This window comes from Saccopteryx leptura, chromosome 1, assembly GCF_036850995.1.
Source record: "Saccopteryx leptura isolate mSacLep1 chromosome 1, mSacLep1_pri_phased_curated, whole genome shotgun sequence".
NCBI classification, from domain to species: Eukaryota; Metazoa; Chordata; class Mammalia; order Chiroptera; family Emballonuridae; genus Saccopteryx; species Saccopteryx leptura.
This window is the reverse complement of record NC_089503.1, coordinates 178,609,672-178,635,806: the sequence shown is the minus strand read 5'-3', so window position 1 is coordinate 178,635,806 and position 26,135 is coordinate 178,609,672. Positions and strand designations below refer to the sequence as shown.

General features: G+C 46.6%; 1 protein-coding gene across 1 annotated transcript in view; it reads left to right on the top strand.

Annotated features, from left to right (window-relative positions):
- Positions 1 to 26,135, top strand: part of KIF26B (kinesin family member 26B) — a 467,067-nt gene that overhangs the window by 389,737 nt on the left and 51,195 nt on the right. Inside the window, exons 6-9 of the mRNA XM_066381702.1 lie at positions 11,557 to 11,763; positions 17,112 to 17,205; positions 18,399 to 18,661; positions 22,505 to 22,688. Of these exons, the coding sequence (XP_066237799.1) occupies positions 11,557 to 11,763; positions 17,112 to 17,205; positions 18,399 to 18,661; positions 22,505 to 22,688 (748 nt within the window). The remainder of the gene's footprint in view (positions 1 to 11,556; positions 11,764 to 17,111; positions 17,206 to 18,398; positions 18,662 to 22,504; positions 22,689 to 26,135) is intronic.

The following is a 26,135-nucleotide window of genomic DNA, read 5'->3' as shown; positions in this document are numbered from 1 at the left end:
CCTCCTTCACATCACCTTTCATTTCCCCTTATGGTTTCATCTAGAACCTTCCCAGGAAAATCCCATTTCTGAATACTTCCATCGCCATTTTCTAACACTCAGATTTGAGACTTGAGCTCCCGATGGCTGGAAGGTACTCTCAGAGATACTGGGGGTATAAATAAATAAGATGCAGGCTGTCCTTCAAAGCACTCAGTTTTACAAATTCAAATATGAGGGGCTTTTTGCCTGGAGCATAATCACCAAATCTGTGGCCTAGCACTGGCTATACATCTCTCTCAGCTACCACCGGCATGTCTCCACCCAGACATCCCTACCCTCACTCGACCTTCTGGGGAAAATTCATTATAGTCTCATTTACTCTCTTTTATAGATGAATGCTTCTTATCATGCATGAGAGTTTATTAAATCAGTTCATTTGGACTGAAGGTCTCTCAAGCCCTCTCCAATGCTGCCCAAGGGCCCTTTGCCATCTGGGCTGTTATAGGTGGATAGTGTCATAATAAGATCTTTTGATACCTAAATGGCCTTCAAGGTGGATCTGGGTTGCATCATCATCCTCATTTTTAGTGTGTCAAAACTGGGGGACAAAATGGCTGCAAGGTTGCCAGTGTCTATGCACCCAGCAAAGCAAAATCTTCTCTGTTTCATCCAATAAGTGTTTCATGTTTTTAGTGACTGGTTGATTCTGAAACACTTCCATCAAATTTGACATTGTTCTGGGTAAATTGTGACCTAGAAACAGAAATGATCCTAAGTCTTCTGATTTGAATACCTATTTTTTCTACCTGAAATAAATATTGACCACTCTTTTCAACTATACATACTTATTGATTCTAGAAAATGTTAAATGGAAGTGTTAAACATTACCCTCAAATACACTCGTGCACACACTCTTGCACACAGACACCCACATGTGGTAGACCCAGTGTAGTATTCTCTAGGGGAAAAATGGTCTCAAAACAACTGTTGATTTTCTCTAGTACTGATTTTCTGAGAAATATAATTTGAATCAGGTCCCTAGTAATTGTTTGAGGAAAGAAGAAAAGAATCTGTAAGGAAGAGTTTGTTTAGATTTTATTGTGGGAAGTTTATGCTTCCATGATGGTAATAAGAGCAGTTGGAGCCCTGGGCAGGTAGCTCAGTTGGTTAGAGCATCACCCTGACATGCCAGGGTTGCAGGATCAATCCCCAGTCAGGGCACATGCAAGAATCACCAATGAAAACATAAATAAGTGAAACAACAAATTGATATTTCTCTTTTTCTCTAAAAAAAAAAATCAATCATAATTTAAAAAAAACAACAATTGGAGGCAAAAACTAGAGGACCAAACCAGTATGGTTGCAGGATATGGGATACTTTTAGATGAAAAGTTCCTTAAACTATTGACCCTTCCTAAGGTTGACACATCTTTTTTTGTTTTGTGTTTTGCTTTGCTTTGCTTTTTTGAAGGTTGACACATCTTATTTCACTTGAGAACTCAAGAGTTTCCCTCAAGTAGGGCTGTGGAATAGAAGCAGAAGCCACTTCTGTTTTGACAGTACAAAAACATCCTTTCTTTAGCTACTAGGATCTTTCAGATTAATCAGACTCATTTCCCCAGCGCATGACAGTCACATGAATTGTGATTCACAGTGGGGTTTGTGGCGCAGCGTCCGTGAGGAGGAAGCCACCGTACCTCCCGAGAAGTGTGAGACCCAGACCAGCCGCTGGAACTCACTGAAAGCGTGACTGCTCCAGCCCCACCCAGACCTGCTGAACCAGAAACTCTGGGAGGGGCTCCAGCAGTCTGGGTTGCAACAAGTAGTTTAAGTTGGAAGAGTTTGCTGACCTTGAGGAAGAAAACAGGAGCTTTTCTTGTGTGCTTGTGTGGAGTTAATTCCCTGGAATCTGTAGTTACTTAAACAAAAATGTGCCTCTGGAGGCCATATTAGATGGCCAATTACCTCATAAAAGTTTACAAAGGGAAGAGTCTGTTCTGTTCACCTGTGTGATAGAAACCCAGTCACTAACCAGGGATAGGCATCAGACCCAGGGAAGAGAAATGTCCAGTGGGTGAGCTAATGCACAATCCAGCCCTTCTAGTCCTCCTCCAGCAGGGGGGAAAGAGATGTTTCTGTATCAGGCAGCTCCTGACGACCACCACCGTCGTCTGTTCTGTGGGCAGAACAGAGCCATCTCTGTCCTATGGATTAACGTACATGGCTATAAAACAAACATTCTCTTCTTGAGACTTCTGGAGCAGATATTTCTTTGGCTCTTCTCTTGAATGCAAACATTTTGGCATGCTTGCTCCCCTAGGTAAGAGGAGTCAAGCTTATTAGCATTTTAATAAATATTTGTCTGTCTGATGACTGATTTCGTTATTCTCCTTGTCGAGCTGCATGGCAGATACAGGCACCAAGTGCACACGCACGCAGCAGATGCTAACCCTGCAGAGCCATGCCGTCGACACAGGCCCCGCAGTAGACACATGGGCAAGTGGTCAGCACATTCTTAAACGTTATGCTATACAAGTATAAGTTGAACAAGCACTTTTCCCCTTGAGTTCATAGCAGCCCCAGTTGGAAGAAGTTGGCAGTGTTTTGTTACTGTTTTCCAGATGGAGAAATTGTGAGTGCTGAGTTGTGTCCTGCAGGCAGCAGTGGGCACCTCCCTCCCAGTTACCGTCCTTCTCTGTCCTCAGTGGCCCTGGTCTGGGTTAAGTACAGACTTTTTAGTTTGGAAATTAAGTCTCTCTGCAATTTGACATCCACCTACTTTCCCAGCTGAATTTCTCACCCCTCCTCCACTCTGCCCACTCTAAATGGCATCAGAGTAAAGCCGTCAAATAACACTCACCGAGCCCTTCCCCTGTGCCAGGCTCTCTGCCAGGAGTCCACATGTATCATCTCATGCAGTTCTCATAACAACTCGCATGAGGTGGAGGCACTGCTCCCATCTCCAGCTTACAGATGAGAAAACTGAGGCACGGAGAAGCTAAGAAACCTGGCCCAGGGCCCCGTGGCTACTTGCAGGTTCCAACCACACACTTTCATGCCTTGACCCACATACTCACTCCGCCCGGTGTGCCGTGCCCTGCCTTGGGTGTCTGACTGACACCGACTCCTCTTCAAGTCTCATTGAACATCTTCAGGAATCCTGTCCTGGCCCGGCTCCCCTAATGGGAATGCCCTCGCCCCCATATGGGTGCTCATTATTGCCCGGGACAGAAGTCTTTTGTAACACTTTCTTACATGGTTTTTGTCTTAGCTATTATACTGTAAGCCCTTTGAAGACAAGAACTGGTTTTGAAGCTCTTTATAGCCCCAGGTTGTGCGTGGAACCCTGTACAAAGAACATACACTTACGTGATGACTGCCAGGAAAATACAGACCTAACTATTAGAGGATCACGGCCATTGCCCTTTTGATTTAGAGGTTGCTTAGTACGGTGCTTTCCACAGTCCCATGGTAGATCGAGTAGCTGGTGTTTCTAGACAGTCGTCTTGGCTTATTTTGAGATTCCTGCATATTAATTTACATAGTTTGAAGGGCAGAAGCAATAGGACATTGAAATTCCCAGGACCAAGGAGAAGTTGGTGGTGGGGTGAGAAGACACTGAATCAGGTGTCAGGTTATTAGCAGGCTGGAGTTTCCGTGTTTATAATAAAGTGGGCTGCAGGAAAGAGAAACAGCACACCCCATCCGCTGTCTGTCAAGCCAGCAGCATCTCTGTGGTGACAGACAGTCTGCACCGGTGGGGGCAGCACTTCCGGAGTGTTTGCTGTTTAATGACAGATCTGTTTGTGCTCCGGTCACAGTACGCGCATGGGCTTTTGCAGTGAATGGGCCCTTTATTAAGAATAAGTCCTAAAATCCAGACCGAACCCCTTTGGAAGAATTCTAGTGTAAGGAGTGACCACTGCTGCCTCCTCAGAAATGCCTTCCATACCCTTTTATCGTTGGAGGGAGGGGTGTCAAAAGATGAAATGACCACAAACTAATCACAATAGTTTTTCTCTGATTATCGCTTACCCAAGAGTTACTAATAATGAAGCAGGAGAGGGTATGGGTGGGAGTGGGAAGACTTAACATTAACTTTGAGTCCATAAAACTCAGGCAGCCTTGGGCAAGCGAGCAGCCTGCGTTATTTCTGTACAGTGTGGGGAGGCAACATTTCCCCCCTCGAGGGCTGTCATGTAGATAAAAATGATTAAGAATCTAGTGACTAGGTCTCCTGACCTCTGAGGTCCAAGGTGGATGTAGGGACAACAGGGATCATCTCTTAGATTTCTGAAGACATGGGCATGCTGGTAACTACTATTTATCAAGGACCAACTTTGTGCCAAGGACTTGGCAGATTATTTGCTTAATAATCATGTAGACCCTTCCAGATTTGGGTTATTATTCCCATTATAGTGATGTGGAAACCATGCAAAAATTATACATTGTCTAGTCACACAGCTAGAAAGAGCCAGGATCTGTCTGACTCCAATGTTCTTGCTCTTTCCAGCAGAGTCATATTGTCGATAATGAGAATAATTGTAAAATTTATAAATATTAAAGATACTAAAGCTATATTAAAATTATAATAATTATTATTGTTATAAAGTAATAATACCATATTTCTCCATGTATAAGATGCACCCTTGTTTGAAATATTTGGGGTCTAAAAACTGGGTGCATCTTATACAGGGGTTGTAGATTTTTTTACTTGCATTTCCCACTTTATCATGCTTATTGTTTTTGCACTCATTGTTTAATGATGAATAAAACATGAGTTCAGTAACTTTATGTAATACTTTTTTTTTTTTCAAATTTCAGGCCCCAAAATTAAGGTGCGTCTTGTACATGGGAGTGTCTTATACATGGAAAATACGGTAGATAACATTTATTGAGCACACGCTATGTACAGACACTGTTGTAAGAGGTGTTACCAACATCTGCTCTTTTAATGATCACAACAGCACTGCTAGGCACTACTCTTACTATGACTAGTTTGTAGATGTGGCCTGCAGGGGGTAAAATCACTATACATAGAGACACATCTATAAAGGCACAGCCAGAACTCAAACCCAGGCCACCTGTCTCCAGAGTGTGTGCTCTCCAGCTCCAGGCCAAACTCCAATGGTCACAGGGGAGGATGCACTGACATCCAGTGTCCTTAATATTGAAGGGGTCAGCCAGGGATTCCACAGAATCCCACCTCCTGCTTCACTTCTGACCTGAGAAAGCCCGCGTCTTAGCACAAATGTTTCAGCCAGCTCATACATTTAAAATCAATTCCCCCACGCGATGAGCTAGGACATGAGACCCTTTCTAATAGGCTGCTGTCAGAGTTTCGGTCTCCACTAATAGACAAGGCCTGGAAACGTGCCTGTCTCCGTTCTCACAGCCCGGATAGCTTCTCCCCAGCCTGCTAATTGGTGTGAGGGACCCTTCTCCCAAAGGCTGCTGGCCCTGAGCAGTGCCCAGCGGGAGGACGGCTTCCCTGGCTTTCTACTCCCTCCAGAGCTGCATCCTGGTGACAGACGCCTGGGGATGAAGAGTTTTTGGGAATGCGCCCCCCCCCCCCCATTCCCCGGAGCACTCCTTTATTGACTGCATCTCATTACCGGGCTCTGTGGGCTGGTCTTGCACACATCCTCTCACACTTACTTCATTGGGCCATCACTTATCACCCTGCCCAGCCTGACGTTTAATCATGTAAACCAGTGGTAGTCAACCTGGTCCACACTGCCCACTAGTGGGCATTCCAGCTTTCATGGTGGGTGGTAGCGGAGCAACCAAAGTATAAATAAAAAGATAGATTTAACTATAGTAAGTTGTTTTTATAAAGATTTATTCTGCCAAATTAGCAAAAATCCAACATAAAGTACTTGGTAAGTAATTATTATATGCTTTAACTTGCTGTAATTCTGCTTTATAAATTTTATAAAGTAGAGTTACTTCCCTACTTTATAAATCACCATTACTATGGAACCGGTGGGTGGTTAGAAAATTTTACTACTAACAGAGATAGAAAGTGGGCGGTAGGTATAAAGAGGTTGACCACCCCTGCTGTAACCCTTCTCCCTCCGACAGCCTTGCTGCTCATTACTTGCTGTCTGGCACCACTTGAGCTCACTCGTCGGTACCTCTGAGGATCCGGGTTCCCCAGAGCAGGGAGAGGCGCAGGGACAGCCCCTGCCTGGCTCCTTTCAGGTGGTTTGGCTCTGGCCCAGCCACAGACAGAGCAGGTTCAGGCCCTGCTGGGTTCGGAGGTGGGGGGGAACCCTCTTCTGGGTCTGACCAGGACACTCACTGCAGAGAGAACGGGTCAAAGGCTAGTACCCTTTCACCTTTGCAAAGTGACTGGCTCTGGACAAGTCACTGAAGTACCTCAATCTCCTGAGTCTTAAAGTAGGGATGAAGGTCATTATAATTGTAATAATATGCCCTTAACAAAGCTGTTGTGGGAGCCAGATGGAAGAAAGAGAGGCCTTTGTAAATGTAAAACTGGTGAAACTTTTAAAGACATTATGGCTGTGGCGCAGAGGGTTGATTGGCTGACTGTGTCATTGATTTTTGTCCGCAGAGCAGACGCTGTCCCAGAATAGACCCAGAATGCTCTGCTCTTTCCCACTGCACCCCCAAACCACTCTGACTTCCCCCAGGTGAAGACAGCCCGCGGTCTTTGACTTAGTCAAGTAGGCTCATCACTGTGTTTTATGCAAAGAAATGCAACCTAATTTTGTTTTATTCTATAACTAACAACTCTACATGGTGGCTAGAATCTCCGGGGTCCCGTTCGTATGGATCTGCGATTCTTAACAGTAAGTGTGTTTTCATGGAACACTGATGTTGTGAGATGTGTTGAAAAGCTCCCTCTGGAAATGTGGGCCCACGGCCTCCTTGTCCCCCCTGCCTGTACTTCCTGGTACTGGAGTTATTTGAGACCCCCAAGACCATTACTACTTGGCAGATGATTCTTGTGAACTCCTGAAAAAACTTTTGGAACCTTTCAGTCCTCCAAAACCATCAAGATCTTCCTTCAGAAAAAGTAATTTCAGATCATTTCTAGAAATTTCATTAGACAAATGTGTAAACCACCTCCTTTTGTAAAACTCAATTTGAATGTGCTTCTCCTCGGAACATCTTTGTCTCTCTCCCACGTCAGGTTAAATGAGCACAGTGGTCTTACTTACGGGGTTCAGTGTGCCATGGTGGGCTAGCAATGGAATCTCATATTATAAAGAGCAAAGTGCTCTTTAAATAATGGCTGGAAAACTGCCCCCTTAGTTTCTTGCAGTGTGTTTTTGAAATTAGCACTTCATCAAAATCTTTTACAACAGTTTTGCCAGAATGTCCTAAGCACAGAAGGATGTGGAGTGTTGCTTAACTTCTTGGTAGAGCAGAAAAGCGAGTGTAATACATACACTGTTTAGCGTTCCTGTCTCTCCAATCACCTTATTTAGAATGGTTGGAGAATTCTCCTGAAGTGACTAATGTACCGTAAGTAGACAGTGTGAGCACATCCATCACATCTGATCAAGACAGGAAAGAAAGGGATAAAAATAAGGGAAAGGCCACACTTAGTTTTTAGATGCTCAGATCAAATTTGATATGGATTTCTCACCTTTACAAATATGTAAGCAAACCATATATATATTTTTTAATTGAGTTTATTTGGGTGACGCTGGTTAACATAATTATACAGGTTTTAGGTGCCCAGTTCTACAACACATCTCTGTGCACTGTATTGTGTGTTCACACCATTTTGTCCCCTCCACCTCCCCCCCCCCCCCCCCAATCACCACACTGCTGCCAGTGTCCATGAGTCTCTCTCTCTTTTTTTTTTTTTGGTCCTCTTCGCTCATTCTCTCCCCCCCCCCCCTGCCCTCCCCTTTCCCCAACAGCTGTCAGCCTGCTCTCTATGTAGTAATCTGACTCTGTTTTGGTGAGCAAACCAAACGGCAGGGGGAGAATAATTTGTTCTCTGTCTCTCACTGTGTATGTGTATGTACATTACATAGTCTTTTGCTTTAATTTTGAAAATTAAGCTTAGGAGAAAGTCTTCTGGTGTTATTAATTTGATATAGAAAGGAATCCTTCAAATGGTCAAGTAGACCCCAAGCACCCCTGAACTGTATAGTCAGCCCCATACTGGCCAGCTTTTGGGCAGAGGGACAGCCTCCCTGGGTCTGTGCCATGTGCTTGTACTCTGTGGCTAGGGACAGACAGGAGTATCTATCTGTCCATGTGATCATGTGTGGTGGCAACAGTGAGCACCTGGGGGCCCCACTACTCACTGGCCCCCTGAGGCCATGTAGTTGCCTCGACATGATAGAGTGTTTGCACTTGGGCTCTCACTCCCGCTCTCCTGAGTGTCTCACAAGTCCTCCCTCCCCCCAGCATGTGGCCCAGGAGGAAGTGTGCATATGATGAAGGAGCAGGTCACAGAGACCACTGCTGCCCAGAGCACCCGCTATCTTGTAGTGTCCACGGAGTAATTAGGAAAGTATGGCAGAGGAGGTCTCACCCAGGGAGGTCTTTGCGGGAGACAGTGCTGACCTGCTGTTGGTTGAACTGGGGTCAGGCCCTCCTTCCCCGCACTGTCCCTGTGCCTTTAGCCCTCTAAGTCCCATTCCTCTGGTCCTGCCAGTGGAAGTGACTTAGTGACTGTCTCTTTCACCCTGAGTGCTGGGGAGAGGCAGTGCATGGTAACAGAGCAGCAGGGACAGGGAGGGCTGAAGTCAGTGTTGCTAAGAAACTACCAGGGTTTGCAGCAAAAGTGAGAACTTCTGGCTAGGAGTCCAGGGTCTTTTCTGGATCACAAGTGGTCTCCTCTAAGCACTTTAATTAGTGAGGACGAGGCAGGAAGGGGAGTACTGGGCTAAAGGAATAATGACACCAAGGAGGTGAAGCAGAAAAACCCAGTTTCCTTCCTTAAAGGGGAAAAAGATCCATGTATTTAAATCAATTGCAAAGAAAAGAATGGAGTGCGGCATCTCCCCTAGCCCAAGGTTTGATGGTTTTTTAAGAACTGTGTATCTCCTTGGCCAGACCAGTGCTGGTATCTTCAGCCTGTCTACAGAAATTGAACTGCAGGCTTAGAACTTCATTAAGATGCAGGAGAATTCCTCCTTTGACAAATGACTCACTAATTCAGTCCCCTCTCTCCTGCTTTCCCTCATAGGCCCATGCCTGACTTAGCTCATCTTTTACATTCAGCACCTCTAGTTACCCAGAAATTGCATGTGAGTTGTGAGATGGGAAAGCAGTGGGCCATGTGACTCCATCAATTCTGCCTGGCATTGTATCAGCCTTGACTAGTCCCATTCAGAGGCTAGGCTGGAGGGATTTGCTCACCGAAAGCCTGGAGGCCCCAAGACAGCCCCCAAAGGTTGCAAATTGAAGACGTGCTCTTACCACACCTGCTGTGTAACTGGGACAAATCGATATGAATGAATAGAACTGAAATAAGATTGCAGGCACTCGCAGTGAATGAGAAATTGCCCTAATGGGATGTAGATGTAGACATACATGGTGGTTACTGTCATATACAGAGTGACTGTGGGACTTGATGGTGTCCCGTGAATAGGAGCCTTGTAAAGAAGGCCAAGCTCCGTTGGCAGTGATCCCGTCCTGTTGTGAATTGTGGCGCCCAGAGTCCAGGACAAGGAGTTCCAAACCTTATCATTAACACTGTGATTGGAAAATGCCAGGGTTTTATGATTCAGAGGGAGCATGTATAGGGAGGAAGAGGAAGAGGGAGAGCAATACTCACCCACTCTGGGATGGAGCCCCCCCCCCCCACTCAGTACTTCACATGTCAATTCCTTTCACTTTCATAACCATCCCACGAGATAGGCATTGTTGTTCCTATTATACAGGTGAGAAAACTGAGGCTCTGAGAAGTTCGACCGTGTATGGCAAGCGGAAGTTGACATAATGGAAAAGTACAGGTTTGGGAGCTGGACAGTGGTAGGGTGAGATCTCAGCCTCACCATCCACAGGTTCAGTGATGTGAGACAAGTTCTGTAACATCTGGACAAGTATGCCTACACCCAGGCTAGGAAGGATTAAATAAAATACTGTGGGTAACAGCATGGACCTAACACATAACAGCCTCAGGAAATAGTAGATATCATTGTGTGACCTCACAGTGGGAGAACCAAGATTGGAACCCCGGGAGGTGGGTCTCATCCCAGCATTATGCTCCGTCCACCATGGACCCACACTTGAGTGCTGTCCATCAGGGGTGAGAACAGGAGCAGCTGGGCACTGCATGGGATATCTGATGAGCCCAGTGCCCTCAAAATTCTTTGCATGTCAGATTATACACAGTAAACAAATTCCCACACGGCAGACAAGGCTGAGGTAGTCAGGAGGACGACTCCACTCCATTAGACACTATAGATCCTTCTCTGAGCACTTCTGTGTGTTTGACAGATTTTATTTAAAAATGTACAGCCTCCTCCCCAAAACTGCATAACTGAGATTTCATCAGACCTGCCTGTTGATTAGCTGAAGAAGACAAGACACAGTGAGGAGTTTAAAAAGTATCCTGTATGGGGCTTCAGAATTGGCCATATCATAGCACAAAATGATTCGTGCCTGTGTCTATCTCTGCCTGCCACTTAATATAGGACACGTCTTTGTATTCCCAGTGCCTAGCCTGGTACCTGGCACATAGTAGTTGCTCAACACAGTTGGACTGAACTAGCAACACAGTAACAAAGAGCCGGCAGGGGACCCAATGCTGGCTCTTTCCCCAGGACCCAACTCTCCAGAGCTGTGTGTGTGGCTTCAACTTGACTTCTGCTCACCTTAGGACTCCAGGGCAAGGCATGTGTTTCCATAAGCACCACGTTCAGTCGTGAGGGTGGAGCTGGGTTGGTCACAGACACTAGAAATGTCCATGTTCAGTTTCTCAGGAGGTGGGTCAGAGGGGTGCTGCCTCCTGTTTCCCAATGAGATGTGCTTTTATTCCCCAAAATGTCAACTTCCATGCACTCAATGGGATGCCAGATAACATGGTTTACACACATCTTTCATCGCTGTTGCCCCTTGGAACACATCTCAAATGCTGGCCATTAAAAACAGGCCATTGCACAGGCCTCTAACGATGACACTAATAACTGGATTTTCTCTCCAAGAGTCCTCATGAGCAGAGAGAGGCGAGAAGTAAATTATGGGCACTTTTATGTCCGTAGTTTATTGATCTGTGAGCTTCCGGGAACTACACCAGCCCGAATGCGTGGTAGTCCAGAGTACCTTTTCATCTATGTAATTGGGCCACCAGGGGACAGTTAATTTCCCATTTATATTAATAGGAAGACAAAGAACATGGTGTGCCATTTCTATAATGAAGTAACAGACATATCAAAATATTCTACCTGGTAATTATAAATAAGTTTTCTCATAACCCATTGAGGCGCAGGTTGCTAATTCATTGGGCTCATTGTCATAATTTACCATGTGAAGGTTCCATGCAACCATGTATGCTTAAGTCTCCAGAGTACACAAGGGTGTTCCATCATATCGCCTCCAGCATAATCCACCTCAGTCCCATTTCCTGTGTCTTCACAGGTGAAAGTCATGCTTCGCATCTGCTCCACGTTGGCCCGCGATACCTCAGAGTCTAGCTCTTTCTTAAAGGTGGACCCACGGAAGAAGCAGATCACCTTGTATGACCCCCTGATGTGTGGAGGTCAAAATGCCTTCCAAAAGAGGGGCAACCAGGTGCCTCCTAAGATGTTTGCTTTTGATGCGGTTTTTCCACAAGATGCTTCTCAGGTAAATATGAACTCCCCTTGGGGGCAGGCAGTGTTAATTCATTTTAAGGATGTATTTTTTTAATTTTTAATTATTTTTATTTTTATTTATTCATTTTTTAGAGAAGAGAGAGAGAGGGAGAGAGAGAAGGGGGGAGGAGCTAGAAGCATCAACTCCCATATGTGCCTTGACCAGGCAATTTTAATCATTCACTGGGACCTGGTGACTCATTCGGTGTCACGCAGAGCACTCTGAAGGACCAGTTACTCCAACTACGTGATGCTTAGAAGCCAATTTGAGCTCCATTGAACAGTTTCATTCTTATGAATAGCTGGTGTCATACCATGGGCAGGACCATCGTGCTGGGATTTCAACAAAATATGCCCTTTGCCCTTAAGGAGAAGGAGGGTTAAGCCTAATTTAGGTGCTGGCAGCTGGTCTGTGTGTGGGTAAGAGGGGAAGAGCGCTTCCAGGACATGGGTTAGAATTAATAAGGATCTTAGAACCCTGAAGAGGGCAAGTCTGTAGTCCTAGCGAGAAACTGGAGCATACATAGGCAGGGAAACGGAGGTGGACACACAGTCCTGTGGCCTGGATACATGGAGTGGAGGGAGAAGGGAGGCTGGGATAGCTCTTTTGTCAGTCAGCTACTGCTGCATGACAAACCACCCTAAAATTCAGTGGCTTAGAATAAGACACATTTATTACTGCTCCTGAGTCTGTGGTCAGCTGAGCACTCTTCTGTCCCTAACTCAGCTTAATTCTGTGGCTCTGCTGATCTTGGCTGGATGTTATCACTTGTTTGGAGGTTGGCTGGCCTTCGAGTGGTCTAGAATGGCGGTGGCCAGGTCATCTGATCTCTCTCCACATCATTTCATCAACCAAGAGGCTGTGCTGGACTTCCCCTCAGGGCAATGGCATGATCCAAGCATGTGGGTTCAGAATCAAAACACCATCTCTTCTGCTGTGTTCTATTGGCCCAGGTTCGAGGGGTGGGGAAGAGACTCCACCTCTTAATTGGAGGGGCTGCAAAGTCACACTGCAAGGGGCATACACACAGGGAAAGGTGGATAACTGTGACCATTTTTTATTAATCTGCTATGAATATAATCTTGGGAGTGCGGGGTGCCAAAATTCCTAACCCAAAGCTCCTGGAGCCCATCCCAGTAGGAACAGATGTCTCATAGAAGATCCAGTTGCACCATCTGGGGCAACTCATGTGCAATGAACTGGTGCAACCAAATCTTCTCAGGGAATCTATAACCCAGGCTGTAGGTACACAGATGCCTGCTTTGCCTGCATTTCGACATCAGACACCTGCACCTTCCTGATAAATTTCTAGCACTCTCCAAGATTTATACAAAACACAGTGCAATACAGTGACCAATACCCTCTAGCGGAACCTGGTGACAAAACAGCTAGCATTTGCAGCTTCTGTTAACTTCTTCCGTATTGCATCTCAGGTAGGAAGATGTGATGTTCACGCAGGTGCCTGCATCACACCGTCAGCAGATAGCACATGTTGTAGGCTTTTGTCATTAACAGGCTGAGCATGTGGTTTCCAAAGAGTTTACCATGAAAAGACAAAATACTTTATGAACCAGTTCAATGGCTTCCCTCTTCATTGCATTTCTTTTTTTTTTTAAAGGTTTTATTTTATTTATTTTTATTTATTCTTTTTTTTTTTTTTTTTTTTTTTTAGAGAGGAGAGGGAGAGACAGAGAGAGAGAGAGAGGAGATACAGAGAGAGAGAAGGTGGGGAGGAGCTGGAAGCATCAACTCCCGTATGTGCCTTGACCAGGCAAGCCCAGGGTTTCAAACCGGCGACCTCAGCATTTCCAGGTCGATCATTGCATTTCTTTTGTGTTTTGTCCCACTCCATGGGCTCACTAATCTAAAGCTGATATTGGGGCCAATAAATGGCCCACAAATAATTTAATTAGCACTGTTAAAACTTTATAAAAGCAAATCTCCCTAAGTTGTAAGAATTCCAAAGCAAACCCTAGATTCAGTGTGGACTATGAATGCATTTTAAATTTATTCCAGAAAAAGGAGCCATTTTTGTTGTTAGTATTATTTTTGTTTCATACCCGGCTGCAGAGCTCGCATGCTCAATGTTAGAAGCACTCACTTTAGGATGCGTTAGGTTTGCTAACATTTCCAATACTGTACTGAACTATAGTTTGGAAAAATGTACAGTTTTCAAGAAGTTTCCTATGCAACTTATTCTTCCCAGAATTCTGTGGTGTATTGACATTTTCACATCACAGATGAGAGAACTGAGACTCAAAGCTGGAGTCTCTTGTTTATAACCCCTTTCCTGAGTTGACATCTTTTCTAGATTCTTCCCCTTGACCTCTCTGAGACTGTTCTATATAGTGTTCTTTAAAAAAAAAATTATTTATTTTAGAGAGAGAGGAAGGGAGAGAGAGAAAACACTGATTTGTTCTACCTATTTATGCATTCATTGGTTGATTCTTATATGTGCTCTGACTGGGAATTGAACTCCAAACTGGGCTTATTGGGACAATACTCTAACCAACTGAGCTACCCAGCCAGGGTTGGTGTTGTGTCTTATCCACTATTTCCTAGGAATGTGTCCTTGGACAAGTCACTGAATGTCCCTGGGCCTCAGTGTTCTCACCTGTAGAATGAGACAGAACCAAAATGTACCTCCTTAAGGCTGTGGGGATTCATTGAATGGATACATGAAGTACTTAGAGCATAGTCAGTGCTCAGTAAATGTGAGCTATTTTTTTTTTAATTTATTTTATTTTTTACAGAGACAGAGAGTGAGTCAGAGAGAGGGATAGAGAGGGACAGACAGACAGGAACAAAGAGAGATGAGAAGCATCAATCATTAGCTTTTCACTGTGCATTGCAACACCTTAGTTGTTTATTGATTGCTTTCTCATATGTGCCTTGACCGCGGGCCTTCAGCAGACCGGGTAACCCCTTGCTGGAGCCAGCGACCTTGGGTCCAAGCTGGTGTGATTTTGCTCAAACCAGATGAGCCCACGCTCAAGCTGGTGACCTCGGGGTCTCGAACCTGGGTCCTCTGCATCCCAGTCCAACGCTCTATCCACTGTGCCACTGCCTGGTCAGGCAATGTGAGCTATTTTTAATATTAAATCACCACTGTTCATACTAATATCATGCTGCTGGCCATGGCTAGGCTCAGCCTCAAGGGGTGAGTGCCGCCTGAGCCTCCAAAGTGGCGAAGCCCAACCATGTCTGGGGTGGGGGCGGGGCTCTGCTCTGAGGTCCTTACTGTTGGTCTGTAAAGTGGCAGCTGCCTTAGTGGCCCCGGACAGTTAGGAATTTTACTTTCCCTTGGTGTCTAAGGATATCAGCTTTTCGAAGCAAAGGAGCGATTAGAATAGTTCCCCTTGCCCTTATGAGCTGTTCCTAGAATCCTTAAGCAGCTTTGGCTGTCGCCAGCTCTCGCTGCTGGGGGCCGACCGCTGCTGGGTCTGGCTTTGCGGAGGTGACTTTGTCCGTTGTTCACGCTGCCATACCAAACCAGCACAGATTACAAAATAAACAACAGAAATTGATGTCTCACCGTGCTGGAGGCTGGAAGTCTGAGAACAAGGTGCTAGCAAACGTGGTGTCTGGTGAGGGCCCCTTCCTGGTTCATAAACGGTGTCTTCTCGCTGTGTCTGCACACAGAGGAAAGGACTGGAGAGCTCTTTGGGGCTTCTTTCATAATCCCTTCCGTGCAGGTTCCACCTTTATGACTTAGTCACCTCCCAGAGTGCCCATCTCCTCAGACTTTCACATTAGGTGTCAACCTGTGAGCTTTGGAGGGGGCAAATTCAGTCCTTAGCAGGCCAGGCAGTGGGAGGATTCAGACCTGCGAGACAGCAGAGGCTTCCTGCAGATGTGGCCCTGCCACGGGGCCCATGCCCAGGAGGCTGCTGGCTTCTCTGGGTCCCAGAAAAGCAGCACGGGGCCTCCAGATGGACGGCTCACTCACCATGCTTCCCAGTGTGCACTGCACAGGGACTCTGCCCGGGGAGACCTCCTGCCCTGTGCCATGTGAGGTCTCTCCTGAAATGATTCTGTCGGGCCTTGGCACAGGTGACTCGGTGACAGCATTTTGGTCCATGCACAACCAACATTCTCCCTGCTGACCTTGAATCTAATGTAGTTTCTTTTAAGGACAAATCAGCGTGAGCTCTCAGCCTCCTAACCCCTATCTTTCTTTATGTACAAAGAAAGCATAGTTCATTCAGCCTCTGGCAAATGAATCAAGATCCTAGAGCCTGTCTTGGGGTTTCACCCCAGGTTTGTGTTGCCTGGTCCTGTGGTCCCCATGGCAGCCCTGTCCTGATGTCCCCTTCACCTGGGAGGTACTCCCAGCAGAGTTGTTGAGGCGACCACCAGAACAATTCACAGTTGTTGGGATGTGGTTTTTCCATTTTGGTTTGGGAGAGAAAAATTGACTTCTGAACACTTAGGTTCATTATGCAGCTGCAGCCTGGCACTGAATGGTGACATTCACTGCTGAGGCCACCGGTCTCAGAGTCCCACTGGGGGGCCTGGTGCTCTGAGGACTGTGAGCCCATTTGCACAGCCTTGGAGTGCTTCCCAGAGCCCTGGCTCCGGGCACAGGCAGAGAGGAGGGAGCAGCACACAGAGGATGAGTCTGTTCTCCTGTCCCCAGACCTCCACATGGGCCCACAAAATTGATGAGTCCTTATGGTCCACACAGCACTATATGCTTGAGTGTTAATGGGGAAATGCAAAAAGTTGTCAGGAGCCTGGCCCATCACGGGAGTAGTGCATTTTACTTGTGAAGGATCTGCAGACGTTCACTGTATCTGTGGAGAAAGAAAGGAAAGTCTGGCTTTGAAAAGAGGAGATGCCAAGTGAGAAAGAGGAAGGAGACTGGGAGACACCGACATCACGGAACTGCTGCTTATATTAAAATAAAGTATTTCTCAAGGTCACTTTCCTGAAATAGCGGGTCACATTCTTCCCTCTACTAAGCCTGGCCCATTGTATAAGGAGTGTGTATGTATATGTGTGTGTGTAAAGGAAGGATCTAGTTAGCAAAGCCCATGGAAAGTTTAAATTCTCATGTCCGGGAATGAGAATAGCAGCAGATGAGGGCATGAGGTCCCTCAAAGAACCCTCTGTTCCCATTCCGACCAGTTTCTGCCTGGTCTGCAGAGAGAGCAGCTGAAATATACCTGAAATTAGCAGAAGGGTGAGCTGCAGTTACTGTGTTCACACTGGTGGAGAGAGAGGTACCGGAGGCGGACCCATCTGGGGACGCCATGAGCCTGAGGCCCAGGGAAGCAGCTCCCACTTCCATTGTTAATGGTCTGCTCACCGCATCTGTCTCTTCTTATGTCCGCCAGGCTGAAGTGTGTGCTGGGACCGTGGCGGAGGTGATCCAGTCTGTGGTCAATGGGGCAGATGGCTGCGTGTTCTGTTTCGGCCATGCCAAGTTGGGTCAGTGAGAGCCGGACTTGTTTCTCTGTTCCTTGGATCCCCAATCACCCTATTCCTTCTTCTGCATTGTCCCAGAGTCCTCAGATGAAAGGAAAGGTTGTTTCCCTTAGGGATTGAATTAAATAACCATGAATTATCATTTCTGCTTTTGAAATGTAGATATCTAAGTAGCTACCCAGTTGTCTAGGAAGGCCTTCAAGGTCCAGAGATGATCAGAGGAGTAGTGGGGTGGTTCCCATTTGGTCCAGGTTAAGGTCATCCTTAGAAAGCCAGCAGGAACATGTACATTTCCTTAGCAGGGGCTATTGGGAAACAGAAAGGGCCCCCTGTCCCCTCATGAGGAGTGGTGATAGAGCCAATATAAGAGTCAGAGGAGCAGATCCAAGCAAAGCCCAGAACCGTGATTGGACCTGGCTGGGGAGAGTCCGACAGCCATCCTTTGCTTCCCAACATCAGGGTGTCCTCGTGCTGGACCCTGGGAGGGAGGCAGCTAAACACCCTGACAAGGTGCCTTCTTCATCCTGACCTATGGCCATCTGCTCACCAGGTCTTACCTTCTGTGCCTGAAAAGTTAGTAATTGGGGGAAGCTCCAAAACATGTCCCTTGGCTGAGATGCCCACAGAGGCCCTGGAGATGAGGGGGCCCAAGTCCAGGCTGGGACAGGAAGCCCTTCACATCCCTCTGACACTGTCTTCCCACTCCTTCCTTCTCCATCTCTGATGAAAGCAGTGATCCTGATTTTAGTGGACTTTGCTCATGCTCTAAAAATATAGACAGCATTTAACTTGAGAAGGGCTATAAAGTATTAACTGTGTGGATTTAATCTGAGGTGATGATAAAAACACCATAACAGTGATGAACACTATGTGTAGAACAATGCCTTTCCACTATGTGTAGAACAATGAAGAACCAGGCAGCCTGTGATTTTTGGGATCCTCCTGGAGGTCCATTGTCATTTAACCTTGTCATTTGCCAGGGCTCTTTATCGCAGCCATTTAATCAGAAGTCCTAGGCAGTGCCTTTCTGTGGTTACCAAGTACTGAGTATTTTGCTCACCTTTTCATGTCCTCTTTTCCCTTCCCCCGCACCTCCACGCCTTTCTCCCGCATCCATGATGTCTATCCCTGAGACCACAGAATAACGCCGGGACGCTCAAAGTGCCATTCTCTCTTTCCCGCCCCTCCACTCCCAGGAAAATCCTACACCATGATCGGAAAAGATGACTCCATGCAAAACCTAGGCATCATCCCCTGTGCCATCTCCTGGCTCTTCAAGCTGATAAATGAACGGAAAGAAAAAACCGGGGCCCGTTTCTCAGTCCGGATCTCAGCCGTGGAAGTGTGGGGCAAAGAAGAGAACCTGAGGGACCTGCTGTCCGAGGTGGCCACGGGTAGCCTGCAGGACGGCCAGTCGCCGGGCGTGTACTTGTGCGAGGATCCCATCTGCGGCACACAGGTGACTGCTCTGGAGCTTGGCCAGCTCTGAGAAGGCTCCTCCTTACCTCTGAGGCAGGGGCAACTCCACCAGTGACTAACATGTAAACCAGGAGGTTTACTCGTGTTTACTTTAAAGTGGACTGGAACTTTATGGCCACCAGCTGTGGGGCCATCTGCTCGCCCAACCTAAATATTTGTACCTTGAATCTAATTGACAATGAGCAGGAATCACAATTGTTGTAGCATTGCAAGGAAATTGAATTTACTTTCTTTACACCCCTTTCAGGGTGGGGGTGCAAAAAAAAGCACAATCTTTCTTTTGTTTAACAACAAACCGAAATATTTACTGCTGTGCACAAATAGCTACAGCCATTACTAGGGCTGTTTATGGCTCTATAAACTGTTTCCTGGCACCGGTCTGCAGTCGGATTAGTAATGCTATAGGAAAAACTAATAACCACCTTCTAATTAGAACTGTGGTAGAATTCCTAGAACTGTGGAAGCCAAGAGACACTCCAGTTTGCCTCTTTAGGAGGTCATGCCTGTTTTGAGCGTTTCTGTCTTGCTGTGTGACTATGGGTGTCGGTATGGCTCAGGAGCAGCCTGGTTCACATCCAGAATAATCAGTTCTTCCCATCTCTAGCAGGAGACTTTCTTGTCTAGTTTTAGCCAAGGCCTCCTTGTATAGGTAGGCACCTGTTCAGTTTGTCCCTGCCTCATCCCGAGTGGGATCGTTTCCACAGATGAGGATTCTCCCTTCTTCTCCCACCTGCCATGTTCTTCCCACAGCTCAGATCCTTCTGTTCCTATTATGAATCTTTCATTCCTAAACTCCTCCAGATTTCCAAGGCCACTCCCCTTCTTGCCATGCCTCTTTAATTGCACTTAAGTCCTCAAAGAAACCAGGGCCCTGCCCTGGCCAGTTGGCTCAGCCAGTGGTAGAGCATCGGCCCAGCATGTGGAAGTCCCAAGTTCGATTCCCAGCCAGGGCATACAGGAGAAGCAACTCTATGCTTCTCCACCCTTCCCCCTCTCCTTTCTCTCCATCTCTCTTTTACCCTCCATCTCTCTCTTACCCTCCTGCAGCCAAGGCTCCATTGAGCAAAGTTGGCCCCGGATGCTGAGGATGGCTCTGTGGCCTCTGCCTCAGGCGCTAGAATGGCTCCAGTTGCAGCAGAGCAATGCCCCAGATGGGCAGATCATCGCCCCCTGGTGGGCATGCTGAGTGGATCTTGGTCGGGTGCATGTGAGAGTCTGTCTCTCTGCCTCCCTGCTTCTCACTTCAGAAAAATTAAAAAAGATAAAAGGAAACCAGGGCCCTGAAAATCTTCAGTGTGTAAATGAATCGCTGGGGGTCTTGTTAAAATGCAGATTTGGGTTCAGTAGGTCTGAGCGGGGGGCCCTTGATGATGCGTTTCTAACAGACTCCCCAGCGACTGACCACACTTTCAGTAACAAAACCCTAAGGCACCAGTATTGCTCCCTCTTACCTCTGAACCTTCATACATTCTATTCCTTGTGTGTGGACTCCTCCTCCTTCCCTCTGGCTCTTCACCTGGCTAACACCTTGGTTGGCAAACTGCAGCTCACAAGCCACATGCAGCTCTTTGGTCCCTTGAGTGCGGCTTTTCCACAAAATACCATGTGTGGTCGCTACCTCAATAAGGAATGTACCTACCTATGTAGTTTAAGTTTAAAAAATTTGGCTCTCAAAAGAAATTTCAATCGTTGTACTGTTGATATTTGGCTCTGTTGCCTAATGAGTTTGCCGACCACTGGGCTAACTCCTTTTCCTTTAGGCCTCTGCTACATGTTACATCATCCAGGAAGCCCTCTTAGATGTTTCCCCCGAGGTCACTAGAACACCCACAGCAATTATATTGTGATTGTGTGATTTGTTCTCAGCAACACCCACAGGTTGGGTACCATGTCTGACTAAAATTAGCGGTTCATAGTGTTAACAGCTGCATCAGATACCATTTGAATGTGGAACCTAATTAGAATATAAACTGGTGGTTGTGAAAACCTTAATCCAGTGGTTCTCAAACTTGAGTCTTCATCAGAGTCACCTATAGGACTTGTTACAACACAGATTACTGGGCTTCTCCTCTAGAGTTTCTGATGCAGTTGTCCTGGGCTGGAGCTCCAAAATGAGCCTTTCTATCTAGCAAATTCCCAGGTGATGCTGTTACTGCTGGTCCAGAGACCACACTTCGAGAACCACTGTTCTGAAGTGTAAGACATGCTCTGATGGTAACTACACAGCACAGGGGTGGAAATCAGTGTCCACCTGCTCCCTGTTCCTGCTCCGAGAATCACCTAGACACCTAGATACGCTATGACATTCATTCCCTTCTCCACTGATGAAGCTCTGTGTAGGTGAGAGGTCTGGCTAACCAAAGGTGAAAAAGAGGATTAACTTTTCTTGTTGAAAGATCTTAAAAATTCTTTGGTTTATTCTTTGGCCAGACTGAGTGCATACAGTGAGCACCACAGAATCTCCTTTTGAAGTTTGAAGATTTTTATGGCCTCAGATCCCAAATATCAGCTTTCAGAGTCCAGAATCATAGGTATGGCGAGAATAGAAAATTTTCAGAATTTCAACCAACCCAGAAACATATACTGCAAATCATTTCCATAAGAAATCAGAATTAATGAATTTCCTTTTCTCTCCCCAAAAAGAGAGTACTGGTGAAACTCTGATAATATTGTTCTGATGAAGGTTTACTGTGATGCCCAGGGATCTCAAAGGGTTTAGCCACGCTGCCCACAATGCTTTCTTTAATCAATGAGTATGCCATGCACATGAATTTAGTAACTAATGAGAAAAATAGATATCCCTTTTTTTTTCTTTTTTTTTCCCCCTGAAGTTGGAAACGGGGAGGCAGTCAGACAGACTCCCGCATGCTCCCGACCGGGATCCACCCGGCATGCCCACCAGGGGGTGATGCTCTGCCCCTCTGGGGCATTGCTCTATTGCAACCAGAGCCATTCTAGCGCCTGAGGCAGAGGCCATGGAGCCGTCCTCAGTGCCCGGGCCATCTTTGCTCCAATGGAGCCTCGGCTGTGGGGAGGGAAGAGAGAGACAGAGAGGAAGGAGAGGGGGAGGGGTGGAGAAGCAGATGGGCGCTTCTCCTGTGTGCCCTGGCCGGGAATCGAACCCGGGACTCCTGCACGCCAGGCCGACGCTCTACCACTGAGCCAACCGGCCAGGGCTAGATATCTCTTAAATGAGGTAGATGAGACGTTCAAGTGTATTGGGTGGTTTCATACATTTTTTACCCTTCTTGTTCATAAATATGCCAGGGAATGGGGTCTAAAATTGGCTTTAATTAAATAAGCTGGGGGAAAATGGGAGTTGAGTTAAAGCTAACCAAGTTCTTTCACTTCTTTGGGACATCAAAGCTATCGACAAAATCGTATTTTTGCAACCTACCTGTCTGCAGCCATCTAGTCTTTGGAAAGTGGAGGCAGTCCCATCCCTCAGATACAGTCTCCTCCCTTGGATGCTGGCATATCCCTCAAACACAGTCCCATCCCTTGTGTTTTCTTAGGGAAATGGGCTGCCCAGCATGGTAATGAGCGGTCCTCTGGTCCCGTCCCTTTGCCTTTCATATCTGCTATTTTCAGACTCTACTTAAATGGTAAAACAGGGAACACTAGGTGTCCCCCAATAAATGTGCTCAGTGTGAATCTTCAGAGGTACATAGAGTAAGCTGAGAATTGTACACGAGTCTAGGCCATGTTCAGAAGGACTTGGGCCTTGGCAAGGCAGGTAGCTTTAAGATGCTGAGCAGGCAGCCGGGCAGGGGGGTGGCAAGCCCTCGCCCCACAGCCTCAGCTCTTCGCTTGTGTCTTCCAGCTTCAGAACCAGAGCGAGCTGCGGGCGCCCACCGCGGAGAAGGCCGCCTTCTTCCTGGACGCCGCCATCGCCTCACGCCGTGGCAACCAGCAGGACTGCGACGAGGAAGACCACCGCAACTCCCACATGCTCTTCACGCTGCACATCTACCAGTACCGCATGGAGAAGAGTGGGAAAGGGGGAAGTAAGTCAGGCTCTGGGTCCTCCCGCCCTCGCTAGGGAGAAGCCCACCCTGAATCAGGGTGACTATGGTCTTTTGTTCACCAGCCTGCAGTCCACTGATTTGTGGTTCCAGACCATCGCTGAGTCTGGGCTGAAGTTGACTTTTGAATTGTCTAAGAGAAGAGAGTTGCTTTGGTCAAGGTAATTTATGAATGTCATTACTGTAGGATGTGAGAGAACAGAGTTAAGAAGCACAAGAGCCGTTCAGTGGTATCTTTTGGTTCACAAACTTTGAAAGGTACTCACCACAAAGGCCAACTTTTATCCACCAAAGTGCCCTAGCAACATGTTCTTAATCATGAGCTGGTTAATCATACCAAGTCATGCTGTCCAAGTAGTCTATAAATCAGACATCTGAATGACTAACCAGGCTCTGGCTGTGTCCCTCCGTCAGGCAGTGCCCGTCAGTGACACTTCTTTATAAAAATCCAGGCCCATCTCTGTGAGAGCTGTACTACCAGGAACCCAACTCTGGGTTGTGTAGGCCACTCCTGGATGTTTTCAAAGTTCACTGGCCTGGTACAGTGCTCTAGCCTTTGACTGTCAAGTAATGTATGTCTGTGCCCAGTGGGTGGGTGCCAGTGCTCAGCTGAGTATGTAGGTGGGATCTTGGACCATGGCAAAGTGGTCAGTTGACCTCACTGGGCTTTCTAAGGCCAGCGGTGGGCCACAGGCTGGGCTGGCCAGGCAGCCATTTTCACAGTCTCTCAGTGTCCACCTCTGTAGAACATTTAAAACACAGCCAGCTGGCCCCCAGAGCTTTCTGAATGATTGTCTCAAGGATGCTTGATGCCAAAACAAGCAAACAGGAACCCCGAGTGAGCAGACCGACTCTGGTGAATGGAAGTGGTGAGGCTAACCAGCTAGCACGAAGGCAGTCAGCTCAGCTGATTGGTGGTGGAGCCTGGAATGAAGACATCCACCTTGGCTCCCCAAGTCTCCTTGTGGCCCAGAGTATTGCAAGCCAATATACTGTAGATGGTTTTTGGGGACATCTGTTGCCCCCAAGTGGAAGTTCTTCCCTTCTGCCAACCCAACGCCTCTGTTGGCCCAGTCTTCTACCATTGTTCCTACTTCTTAGTTGTTTAATGAGGCATAATTTACATTTATTAATAGCCCTTTAATGAATTGTTAGATGAGTTTTGGGAAATCTATACAGTTATGTTACCGTCACCACTATCAAGATATAGAACCAAGCTATCACCACATCAAGTTCCCTCTTGTCCCTTGTCAGTCCTCTCTTCAGCCCCTGAAGACCACTGATCTAATGTTTGTCCTTAGAGTTTTGCCATTATCCAGAATATCCTATGAATGGCATCATGTGGTCCATTTGTGGCCTGTGTGTCTCATTCTTTCCATGAAGCATTTGAAATTCATCCACATTGCTGCATGTACTAGTTGTTCACTTATGTTTCTGGCTGCCTCCTCATCTAGTGTAGACTGGACCTAAAAACTTCACCTGTACCCCTCCCCTCAGGACTGAAATCTCACCATGAACCCTGGCCTAGCCAGGAGTCCCATTCCCTGAGGCTAGCCCTCATGGATGTCCCCATCAGCCTCGGCTACCTGCTCTGGCCCTCACTTTCATACCCTGGGCAGCCTGGGAGGCATACCATCATCAGACCTGGTCTCTCTTGGCAACCAGTAAAATATTTTGAATGGGACTCTTTCAGAGCAGATTGGTTCTCAAGGTAGGGCTCACACCATGCACAGCAAATTCTGTTTAGAACAACTTTTGTGAAGAAGGAAACACGGATTAGGAACAGAATGACGGGGTCCGGACCTTGATGGGCAGGAACAGGATTGCGCCCACATTTCTCCCAGCATTCCGAGCTGCTTTAAACCCTGCCCTCAGCTGCGTGAGTGTGGGAGTCTGAAAGATGTTTATTTTATTCTTTTAAGCTGTCAATAATAATAACAACAATAATACTAATCAGAGACTGCAGTAAATGCTTGTACTTTCAGCAAAGGGTGACTCACAAAAGATCTGAATCTTGAGCCAAGTGGCTTCCAAATGGTGTTGAGAGGAGGGACACGGAGGTGGAGGGCCTCTGCCTCCTGGCAGATCGTAAAGCGAGCTGAAAACAACTCTGTTTTTGATTTTTCACTTTTTATTTCATAATTCTGCTCTCAATTGGGAATCCAACAGTAGGGAGAACTCTTGAAAACAAAGAAGAATTTAATGAAATTATTTCAACTGTAAGAACTTAAAACTCAGCTTCCACAAAAGTGCAGGCGAGGACAGTCCCTAAACCCAACATTCTGCCCCAGTCAGTACCTGACCAGTGTTGGGCACGTATTAAATATTTAACTTCAAACTCATCTTTTTTCTCTTTATAAATTCTGGAAGCAAATTGCTTTTAAATAATAAATTTGGGTTAAAGAAAAAGGCAAGTACCATTAATGGCTTCCCGAACTTCTTTGGGTGCTTTCTAATGTGTCTGTAGATGAGAACAGAGAAAAGCAGGAGGCCAGGTGGACATGAGGGGACCCACAGGCCTCAGAGATGTCACCTGCCTGCAATGGCACCTGGCTTCTTATGGGGAAGGGAACCAGGCCAGAACACCGGAACGCACATGGCCTCCTAGCCCACGGCTTGGTTGACTTCTGTACATTTATGTCTGTTTAAAATTTAATGAGGAGACTTGGTGTATTGTTTAAAATGGAAATTTTGTTTACTTATATGTAAGGAATAACCCCTGTAGATCTGGCAGCCAGAACTCAATTAAGGGAAAATTGATTAATTAGCCACCCTGCAGGGAAGGAGAGAACAGAGTTTGTTGCTGTTAACTGGCCATTTGAATCTTAGATGTCAGATTCAAAGAGGTCTCTGAGGCAGGAGCTAAATACCCCGTGTGTATATGCACCTGAGTCTTATGTACATATATGCATTTTATACACACACACACACACACACACACCCCGATCCACAGGGAAGTAGACAAAAATGTATCACACGTGTCCAGTCAAGAGAGAACAGAAAATTCTGTGTTAATGCATCACTGTTTTGCTACTGCAGTAGGTTAAGCTTAAACTATTCACTGGTTTACGAAGTTGTTGGAGCATTGGTGGGACTGATTCTTCAATGGACATGGAGCCCCTCCTGGTTGGCTAAGCTAACTCTACCGAGGCTGAGGGACCCTCTCGGGAATCCCTGCATTGGGAAAAGGGGCCCTAAAGCCCTTATGATCAGAAGCTGCTCTACAAGTCTCAAGCAGGATGGCCCTATTGATGCTTCCAGGTAATAGGTTCACTATACAGAACTTTTAAACCCCTGTTGATAAGGATGGTTTTTGAAAGCATCCCTTTGTTGAGTAAAGAGAGTGACCATAGGTCTCTGATTCATTCATTCACTTGATTGTGTCCTCGGAAAGCTTAGAGGCCAAGTGTGGGCTGGGCTGGCTGTGTG